At 34.4% G+C, this 11,655-nt stretch overlaps 2 protein-coding genes across 2 annotated transcripts; both read right to left on the bottom strand.

The window, feature by feature from the left end:
* Positions 1–6,815: 6,815 nt before the first annotated feature.
* Positions 6,816–7,256, bottom strand: LOTGIDRAFT_141106 (hypothetical protein; the record flags this gene model as incomplete). The annotated part of the gene is made up of 1 exon (XM_009050815.1): positions 6,816–7,256. A coding segment is annotated over one exon (441 nt), but the record flags the coding sequence as incomplete, so codon positions are not given.
* A 1,130-nt stretch (positions 7,257–8,386) lies between these two features.
* Positions 8,387–11,400, bottom strand: LOTGIDRAFT_141099 (hypothetical protein; the record flags this gene model as incomplete). The annotated part of the gene is made up of 7 exons (XM_009050814.1): positions 8,387–8,531; positions 8,924–9,077; positions 9,919–9,994; positions 10,454–10,585; positions 10,732–10,843; positions 11,071–11,165; positions 11,293–11,400. Coding segments are annotated over 7 exons (822 nt in total), but the record flags the coding sequence as incomplete, so codon positions are not given.
* Positions 11,401–11,655: the final 255 nt, after the last annotated feature.

Here is an 11,655-nt window from a genome sequence, read left to right as displayed (position 1 = left end):
GTAAACGTAGCTAGTTCAAATTATCTTGAAGAACCAGTAATAAGTAGGCCTATTATCTGTAAGAGGGGGAGGAGAACAATCAGTCCGAAGTCTTCTGGTTACAGCGAGTGTTCTGATCTGTGATTTAACCCATTCACTGCTGCTGAAGTCATTGCAAGGAAGTGGTAACGGAGAGGCAACGTTGGCAACACCGCTCTTCGTTTGGTGCAACGACCTTCGGTTTCTCTGTCATGGGCTGGTCGGTGTCTTTCCAATCAGCCCACGTGGGACAGCTAAAGATTCTCTGTGCACGGTCAACCTTGTCATTTCATGTTACTCTTCTACTCTGTTGCTATGCTGCCAGTTTTGACATCTGTGTTTTGTTGCAATGTGTTTGGCATTGCTGCTGTGAAGTTCTCAAACATGTGTGCGTGTGTGTATGTGAGTGGGACCTTTCTGTGACCATCAAGGCCTGAACGTCATTGACAGATTTGAAATTGCATTATTCTGAATTGTTCAAGGCCTCTCTTGCTGTTTAGTTCAGCACAAGGACATATGTTTTTCATATATTCGTTTACTGGAATTGGAAATAAGTATCTCCGGTTTAAAATTGGAACCTAGAAATCCCCGAATCAGGATGTCTATGGGAAGTTAACGAAGATAATACAGAGCTGACTTAACTGGCTGGATTTCACTACTAATTATTTCTTCATTTTTCTGTTAGGTGGTATCGCAATGGATATTCTATGCATAGAATACCATTGATACAGAGTCGCTTCGATTGCTATTTTGGCTTATGGTTACATTCGAATATTTGAGATTCATTTTCTGCAACTGATTGCAAAAGATTCTATTGAATTTGAGAATTTTACTCTTTCCTATATTCTTTTTTTTCCATTTTTTTTTCTTTGCACGTGGTGTTGGTCAAGTACTAATATTAACCAAAACCATTTAACGTTAACACAAAATTCTCAATTTTAATAGCCTTTTTACTATTTCAAATTTTGGTTGTTCGTTTCCCATGGTTTGGGCGGAGAATGAAACCACCTCTTTCATTGGATCTGCATATTTGTATCTTTGTGACGGGCATACATACCCTAGAAGCTCCCACCCCGGCCTTCGTAGCCGAATAGCAAGGGTTGCACTGAAGCAAGGAATGCTTGCCCTACACTTAGTCATGGTTGAACCCCCCCCCCCCCCCCCCCCGACCCGCTACACTATAACTAGCATTTTTTTTTTAGAGAGTAGGGCTGTGTACTAATTGATACGATTTATTGTAAGCTGGTATTAGTAACTAATTAACATTTTCTTTTTACCTTAAGGTTCAAGACGTTATTAATTTGTTATTTTTAGCTCTTATTTAAATGGAGGGTTAAAGCGTTGACACCAGATTGGCATTCGAAATCACTGACCGTGGAAGCATACCATGAGGGAAGCTGAACCAACTGAACGTTGTACGGTCAAGCAGATTGCAACCAATCAACCGAGCTCAACAACCATTCTTAGTCTCAATGTTTTTATCTAATGCTTTTTTTGTGTCCTGATTTTGTTTATATTTTAGGTTGCCACGTTAGAGGAAATTAGAAGAGTATGGCGACACACATCACACAAGACAAGTGAGCATTCTATCTACGGGGACTATCGTCCTGGTCAAGCCCGTAAACAGACTAAATAAGTTGGAGGGGCAAGTAACCGGATTCGCAGCTTCGAGCCTGGTCCCAGTAAACGACATTTAGCAATTTTAAAGTGTGATCCATTGACACAGCTTTATGGATCCACAATCGCTGGTTAAAATTTTATGCAACGTTTCAACATATTTCTTCAGTCGCCCTCTCAGGCACATAAAAGGCAGATAAAAGGTGATCCATAAGCTTATAATATCAGTTAACATCATGTCAAACAGTTGAATCTGTGGGGATCTGAATGGGTAGCATTAGAACCTTACGCATTCCCACACTCGCCTCTCTATCGAGTTAGGTTTCCGTTAGGTGTCATGTTTAATGTCATGTTAGGTTTGATAATTCTTTTAGCGTTGCTGGTCAGCAAAATATTTCCATTGGTTTCTGTGTGGGGATCTCATTGAAACTTGGTAAGACTATGATAGGGCTAGCGTTAGGGAGGCGAGTGTAGGAGGGCGTAAGGTTCTAATTCTTCCCATTCGGCTTCGCCGAGATTCATCTGTTAGAGATGATGTTGACTGACTAAGAATAGATGAGATAGGGGTGATACTCGTTCACTGGACATGTTCTTAACCGTTCCATGTATCCATGTAGGTCGATGGTTTCAATCCGTTATTGTATGTCCCAAGATATCGAAAGTGAACTATGATTGGTATCGGGCACATTCTTGGTTAGTTTGGAGTATAAAATGCTGCAAAAAATTAGTTTGAGTACTCAGATAATTATTTGCAGCATTTTATACTCCAGAGACAATGTTGACTGAGACCGTATTTAGTGTAAGTTATGCGAGATGTTTATTTAGTAATTGCATAGTATTTTAATAGTTTGTGACACATCAAATGCCTAAAGGTCCAAATTTCCCCACTTGGGAATATGTCCCTGTGGTTGGAAACTTACGATGTAGGCTTAATATGCTGATCGAGTATCATTTATAAAGATTTGGATTTAATGCCAATGTGGCACTTTGATTTTTACAGCAAGTCGCTATAAAAAGGTGCTCAAATTAATTCATTTATTATTTATCAAAGCCAAGAGAAACATGTCCCTTACCTTAATTGAAATTTTTAACCAAAAATATCATCAATAAATTGATCAATTGATATTATACTATAATATACCCCATGTGTTTTTTGTTATATAAAAATATCTGGCCTCTAATTTTTGGAACGCCAAAATTAGTTTTTACTGGTTACTAGGCAATTCGTGTTCTGCTTTTAATTACCCTCTTTTAAAACAAATTCAGGTTGAACAAAATTACATAAATATACATGTATTTTAGAAAAGTTAATAAATTACTGTAGACCTTCAAATTACAATACTGCTCCTCTATTTTTGGTATGATTTGGTTTGTCACTGTAATTATGATCAAATTAAATTTTGAACTAAAATCACTAAAATAATTGATCTTTAAGATATATCTTCCACATAATGAAATCGAAGTACGGTAAAGATATATCTACCCATGCGGGTCTTATTCAAAGCATGAACGAGTAGTCCTCTTAGATATTTTACTTATCATTCAATACAAATATAATTATTTAAATTAAGTCGTTATTTGTTTACATTCGTTTTTTGTTTACATTCGTTTTTATTTACATTCGTTATTTGTTTACATTCGTTAGTAATTTATATTCGTTATTAGTTACATTAAGTTATTATTTACACTGGTTATTATTATTTACAATGTTTAATAATTATATAGAATATTGTTATTTACATTGGTTATCAATTTGCATTTGTTGTTATATTTAAATTGGTTCAATTTATTTTGCATATTGTTATTTATAATTTACTAATTTGTCACATTAGATTCTATATAATATTATGAAGGTTCTTGTTGTTGGCCAACACATGTCAGGAGATTTGGGTATGACGTGTTTCTGTCAATTTTGTATTTTTGTATGTTATACTATAATACTATCAGTTGTTGTGTTATTCTTGGAAAATATAACTAAATTGCCCTCGCCGCGCATGCTCTGTTTATTTTGAATCCATCTCGGATGGTGTGCATATCAAAATCATAGCTTGAAACATTTGCTAATTTGTCCAGGATGGAACAAGCATGATTTCTTAGGTAAGCAAATAAAAAGGGTAAAGTGGGAAGGGGCCCCCCCCCCCCCCCCCCCAACATTCTTTTTCAGAGATAAGTCAAGAGCTTGGCACACATCTTGCAGCAACTGTTGTCACTCCCAATTCGTTGGTGGTAGTATGAGCAACTCTCTCCTGAAACTACATAGTAGGAAAAGAAGATCCCGAAGCAGTTGGATCAAGTGTAAGCTAAAATACATAGAGCAAACAGTTCCCACATTCCATACCAAACTGCATAAAAATAACAGAAGGGGGGGCCTAACAGAGAAGGGGTGAAATCAGAAGGGTTAAAAATGGTAAAAAAATGGGTGGTGACAATTTATGTTGATTTGAAGTTCTCAAATAAGTAACCCCCTTAATCAGTTACCCGATTGACACTTACCTTCTAGGGGTGGCTGCAGAAAATTGGTTATAAATCAGCATCCAGGCTTTGCAGCATCGCTGGCTAAAGTAAAGCTGGAAGGGGACTTTATGTGGAGAAATAAATGAAAGCCATCGACTTGTTACAGATATTTCATAGTTAGGCTTAGAACTTTTAAACCAGTCTATATTCAAATATTATTTGATTATTTGATAGGCCATACCATAAAGTGTTTACTTGTATGGGTCCGTAGACTATTATGGACATTTAGGCTAATGACGTAAGGCCTAGCCGTTATGCCTAGATCTATGTTACTAAATCAAACCCTACACCAAGATAAATATAATTGAAGCAAGATTATGTTTGCTGGTCTTATTGTAATTGCAAGGCATATGAAATGAAGTGTGGTATGTATTAGGAATGTGTTAGTGTTTCATTTATTGTCGCATTCATTAATAAGCTTTCAGCATTGTATAGGCCTACAGGTATTTACTGCGTTCAAATTCATGGCAATCATGGCAAATTGTGATGCAATCGTGTTTTGTTTGCTTTTAGGAATTAGAATGAATATTTGTGAAGCTTTCTTACCTTAAAATGTTGAATTTCTATTACAGCCTTCAAGTTATTTAAGAAACGTCTTCCATAATAGACATTGCCTATGACAACGTTATAAGACTTATGGGAAGGCGGTGGCTTGAATATAACGTCATAATGGTTTTGACGCTTAACGCTATATAAAGTCTTAGATTTTGGTCTATTTCTTCTGCAGTGGCGGAGCAAATGGGTGTACATTTGCCCCTCCCCTCCCTTTAGAAATAGATTGTACATTCTTAGGTATGAAGTGGGATACAAAAGGGGGTACAGAGTATGGTTTTTATACGATTTGGTCCAAAGTATGTGTTAGAATGCACCAAATAAATTCTATGTTTATTGTGCGTCTACGGCGCTTCCGCATATGGAATCAAATCAAATAATGGAAACGAAAATGGCAAAAGCAAGTTTTACCCTGAACATGTGCCGGCAAAATAAGGACGTCCTCTCATTCTATCAAACTAAATAAAATACTAGCCATAGAAATAATTAACTGATAGAGGCAAATCTCTCTGAATTTAAACGTGAATTCAGTTAGATCAATCCATTGATTGTCATGGACATAAATTTTTTCTTTCAATCATCAGATTCCTCCATCACCTGCTATTTCATATGGACATCCAAGTACATCTTTCAATCAAGGGAAATAACTACACTTTCAGAACACTGTTAACTAATATGTCACCAGTTGGTTAACTATGGGCATTTGAAAGGAATAGCAGAAAACTGCTTTAAGTGTCAACATTTGTGGGTTGTTTTCTTTAGAAAAATTTCGACATTTATTCATTGCAGTGAAATTTTATCTCGTAAATATTCCAAATTTCTCATGCTCAGTCATGCAAGGGAGACAACTCTGTTTAACAAAATTGTGATATTGCAAGCTTTTAAAAAGGAATAAAGGCCACACATTAAAAGTAATCTCTATCAGGTTTATTGAAACAAACAACATAATATTTCATACACCACAATATTAACAGTGGCAATATTCTATATTATACAGTAACAAATCTAACAATGATGCTACAGACAATAATAAATCAAGTCAAATAAAAATCAAGGCAAGACAGTTTAGTTTGTTCCAATTTGATCACATTAACTTCTTTAAATAACTTGTTCCAAATCCAAAAATATTCAGAAAAAAATGTCACGTTTAAAAATATTGAAATGAAGATGACATGCAAATAAATAAATGAAAATGAAAGTAAGATCCAAAATACAAATATAAACTGTAAAGGATGAATGACTGTTTGTTTTGTGTGAGTGAGAAAAATAACATGAATGAAAGAATGATTTATATTACAAAAAAAATCAATGACAAAATGTACAGTGAACTTGGGACCAGCCCTACACAGATATCTTCTTTAATTACGATTGCAAACTTCAAGTGAAAAGCCACTGTCTTTAAAAGTAGTATCAACATCTAATGAATCAGGAGGCTTAGTTTCATGTCTTGGATTCCGACATCCACGACAAAGGCAGCCAACACAAGCACGTTTTTCACTGTAACATGGACATCTTTGTCCAAGGCATGTCAAACGGTTTGGCTTGTTATTTCGAGCACATTTACAAATTTTTCTAGCTGGCGCTTCCGAGTTGTTTGCAGTTCGAGTTCGCTTACATGGCGGTTCAAATGAAATCACCTTAGCTTTGTTCTTTTTACTGTATATGTCACTTAATTTCTTAAATTGTCCCTTTCTACTACCATTCTTTAACACTGGACGAAAGTTCCGTACTTTAGGTTTATTCAGAACTGAAGGTCTAATTTTTTGAAGACATGGCGGTCCGTTATCAATTACTGGCAATGGAGTGAGTGAAGCATTCTCAACTGGACTAACGGTAACAACATCAATTGGACTACTTTCTTCGTTTTTTTTATCAATGACAATGGATGTTGACGCTTCTTCTTCATCACTGTCATTAATTTTAACTGCCATTTCATTGTCAAATCTAGTAAGCACAGGCGGACTAGGAGAAGGGGTTCCAACCTTTGCATTGTTCAAATTTGTTTTTATATTTGTGAGGTGGGTCTTCTTGGGACTCTTGCCCTTTTTAAAATTAGTAGGACAAGGGTTTATGACAGGTGGGAACAGAAATGATGGATTCACATCAGGAAAAGAATAATCATCCTTAAACTCTCGAACTTCCAGAATGACAGACAATAAGTTTGTTCTTTCACTTGAGTTAACTTTGCTATTTGAAGATTCTGATAACAATTGTACTCCAATAGGGGAGTTATAAATGTAATCACACAGTTTCCTGAAGCACATGATCATGATGCGTACTGTTGGACTGTCAACAAAAACGGTAGTGTCTCGACACCAGCTGCACTGCGGTTTGATGCGCATTTTCCCACCAAGACAACCGGCACACACGTGATGTTGACAAACATTGTGAGATGGGCATTTCGGGTTTTGCAGAATTTTACCACAAACAGAGCAAGCAAATATCTGCCTCAGGTACGGGATGAAGCGATACAATTCTGACCATGTTGACTGGTCATTCGGATCTGCTTTCAAAACATAACGGCATGTTGACACATAAAGATTCAGAGCTGTCATTTTTATAAAAATATTGGCAGAGCCAAAATATTTTTCAGGCACTTCCGCATGTGCGCAGAAAATGATGACGTCAGGTGACAGTGCAAGAAAGAGAACCACTTGACAAATCCAGACCACAATGAATTTGTATTTTAAGGTAACAATACCAAGTATACTGGTTATTCATTTGATCACAATAAAACAATTTCAAAAGTCTCCAAACCTTCAGAGAAACTTTGAATATTCAATTATATATATTTCTACAAAAGAAATTACGCTGTGTTTGTGATCTATACCGATCTAACTTTCAATTTTCAAGTCTTACAAAGATAAACTAAACACTTTAATAAAATTGACAGTTTAATAATAACATAATACAGATTTAATGATAAAAAGTTCAAAATGCTATTAAAATCGTGTCAAAATATATCACAGGAAAAAAAATAACAAACATTATATCTATCAATTGTTTCATATATCTATATAATATTCAGTTTATCCTGATTAGAGCTTCAATAACATGAACTGTACCAGGATAGATAAACTCATTCTCAGATGACCAAATATTACAACTTATCAATAACAGTAGGGATCATTATTCGCAAGATAACAAGACAGGAAACATAAACTTTAACACCCATCTTCATTAGCCTAAAAATAGGTGCAGAAAAGTAGGACCTAAAACTCAATTCATTTCATTTGAAGTTATCAAAAGGCTGGGATTTTTAAAAATCTTGACCTAAATCACCACATTATTAATTTGGCCTGAATTCTCTCTGATAAGCTAGAATGTAGCTAGGATGATGCCAGGAGACGTGGAGTAGCAACTAATTCATCATGAAAAGATAAATCTTGTGTCCATTCATAAAGTTTATTGGCCTCATGTTCCCAATCATCAGCACCATGATCATCACCCTCTATCATATTAAGATAAGTTTTATGATCATCATAACACTCTTCATCAGCATTACCCGTTTTATTCTGAAATAGACAAATATTATTCTATTTGAAAAAGTTTGAAAAAAGAGGTTTTTGTGTACCATGAATATGGCACAAGTGATTTCCGAATTCGAAAGCATAACATACTTGCCAGATAACACTAACTACATATATATCCAAACATATAAGCTTATATCCAATGATAATTTTGCTTAATATCTTACCTTTTCTCCCAAGCCATACATTCTTTTCATTTTTAAAGCCCTCGTTCTGGCCTGTCTGGTACGTCTGCCTGCAGACTGATTATTAAATGAAGATTTTGGAGTTGGAACTGGAACTTGAGGTGTCCAAGGCGCTCTGAAAAAAATACATGGCCCATGGTTATTATAGTTAATAATGTAGACATTTTCTAAATTATAATCTGTATTTAACAACAAAAATTAAGCTGCCAAGCTTACAAATTGCATACAAATAACTGGAGCAAACCCTTGTCCATTTTTGCTTTCAGGCCATTAAAAAGATTTGTACAGATCAATGACATAACATCTATACATTCTTATGTTTTGAAAGCATTATTGAGCATACCTCATTTGAAATGAAATGTAATTTATGTCCTACTTTTCTGCACCTGAAAGGGCTAGTGTAGATGTGCAAAGCCATATAATATGAATTGAGGGAAACTGTGCCAGGACAATAGCACCATCATTTTAACATCCAAACTGTCAAGGTATCACATGGGGATTCCATACCTCATTTGAGCTATAGTATTTAACTGTAGAACTTGTATTTCTTGTGTAATAGGTTTAGTCATCATGACTGTTATATCATCTTTTAATCTACGTGATAACCGGTTATTATACGCATAATCCACTATATCATAAAATATTGTGTGTCGTGGTAAAACTGAAATTAAAATATATAAACCGTAATCACAGAGCAGTAATTTAACCAATCAAGAACAGATTCCACTTGAAAGGGATATACATGTAATCTTATATTAATATTGTTCATGTGTCCAGCTGCTTAAACCAAAATATTACATTCCCACACTCTTTTCAGAATGAGGAAATTGACATTAAGTTTGTCTACAATCAAACAATCAAACTGCTTGAAAAGGTTGAAGCGATAAGCTACTCTCAATTTTTAGTCCTTTATCATTCTCTCGACGGAAGAAAAATGTCTTTAGACTACAGAAGCTTCAATTGTTTTTATATCAACTAGTTTACTGTCTAATACAATACTCTAATGTCAACCACAGTACTTATACAATATTGAGGAGTTTTTTCATTTTTTGTTATTCTATTTGTTGTAAGTTTTTCGTTTTTTCATATTTTTGTTACACACAAATAAATATTATTTGTACCTTGCTTTGTTACGCCACAATTTACCCCTTCCTTCCAAATCATTAACATACATATTGTTATTATTCTTGTTACCAATTATCATGAGCAACTTTTATTCTCACCCCAACCATTGGCAGGAAAATTTTTACCACTCTCGTCCGCATAATCCACGTTCGTACAACCCACGTCCCTATAATAACCCCTATGCTTGGCAAGAGCAGATCCCTCGTCAAAAACCCTACTACCCTAACAATAGAGGCCAATATCACAATATTTATCCACAGAATTTGGGTGAATTGTTTACATTGCCATGTAGCAGATGAAATGAAATAAAAAAGGTGAAAATAAGTTTGAATAGTAAGTAGAAAAGAGTAAAAAAAAGATAAAAATTGTAGACCTACCATCTAAAGTGAGTTTTCTCCAAAAATTGTCTTTACCACCTAAATATGCTGGTGTTTCATCTAATACTGCTATGTACTGCAATAAGAAAGAAATGAATGGAGTTTTATGTCCTGCTTTTCTTATTGGGCTTATGGAGAAAGACTACAAAGTGAGATGACATATCACATAGAGATATAGTGAATAACATATAACAATAACATCATAAGGAGGTGGTGAATTTTAGTCAATTAAGTTGAGATTTATAAGAGATGGTTTGCTCGTATATATCATATATTATTCATGAGTTTCACCAAACGTAAACTTTGCCACAGGCAACAGATGATTGGCCTATAAGATAATATCATAATCAGATAATATCATAGATATATATCATTTCTGTCCCTAATCAAGGTCTCTGTGAAACACAGTAAAAAAAATAGCATAGTTTCAGATGTATTGAAGAGACAATGCCTTGATGCCGTAGACTACTTGATAGTATCCAAAGAATCAAGGTCGTTATACTGGATATATTGTGTGGCCTATTAAAGAATTTACCTGCATATAATCTTTAAGAGTAGTAATATCTATTTCATCTGTTATTTTATACTGTTGATGATGTATTGTATCTTGTAACATGTGATCATAAAATGTTCGATTTCCCATTAATTTTAATGAATCTTCTGCTGCCTAAAATATATTTGAATTATTTAACTCTAGCAAATTATCATCATGAATTTCAATAAATATCAGACCTTCGGCAAAATGTATACAAAATATTCTCATGAATAAACATTTTCCTAATTTGAATCCATTGAATAGTGTAGAGAACTAACCTCTGATGCTCCACGAATCATTTTTTTACCAGAAAGATATTTCAATCCTTTCCCTTGATTGTGTACGTATATCTTGAAGAAAATCATAGGAGGAAACTCTCCTCCACCAAACCTATAAATAAAGATCATAGACATACATAAAATTTAACTCAACTGAATGCTTAACTTATATTTTTAAAAAGAAAAAAAAGTAGTTGATCATAAGTAGACAACTCATATGTTAAAAGTCAGTAATGCTTTGAATTTCAACAGGAGTAGTAGAAAATGTTGTCTGTGGGGACATACGTCATGGCTGTCTGGAAATTTGTAAAAATTTACAGGAAATTAAGACAAACTTACCTAAATCTAACTTTTATTTGTGAACTTTTATCTTTGAAAAATTCTGCCTCTGTAGGACAAACTTTCCGTAGAATTTCATAAGAAAGTGATGTTTCCTGAAACAAAGGATGTCAGCATTAACAATCTAATCACAGAAACATGCCAGTGTTCAAGGGCTTCGGGGAAGTGACAAACTACTTTTTACAAACATAATATGACATGAAAGAAAAAATGGATACTTACAGCTGCACAGAGAGAATGTTTGAGTAGACGAAACATTTGTTTATCTCGATGAGAAATCCAACCTCTTTCTATAATAGAAGCTGCAGCTTGTCTGATCAAACTGAAAATATAACAAAATCAAAATACTTGATTTCTTATAACACAACCAGCTTGTACTTTTCAAGGTAGCAATCTTTAAAATTGTTTAGAATCTTGAATGAAATAGGAGAAAAATTTCACAAAACATCATTTTACATGAAACAAGTGTACAAATACAATTTTTCTTTTTTATTTCTTAAGAATCTGTCAATCTATAATAATGATAATGAGTTTATTAGTTTCAAAAATATGGTACCCAGTACAAACACTGAATTATATACAAAT

This window comes from Lottia gigantea (assembly GCF_000327385.1).
Source record: "Lottia gigantea unplaced genomic scaffold LOTGIsca_156, whole genome shotgun sequence".
NCBI lineage: Eukaryota > Metazoa > Mollusca > Gastropoda > Lottiidae > Lottia > Lottia gigantea.
Note: the sequence above shows the minus strand (reverse complement) of the source record. Positions and strands in the feature narration are given on the sequence as shown.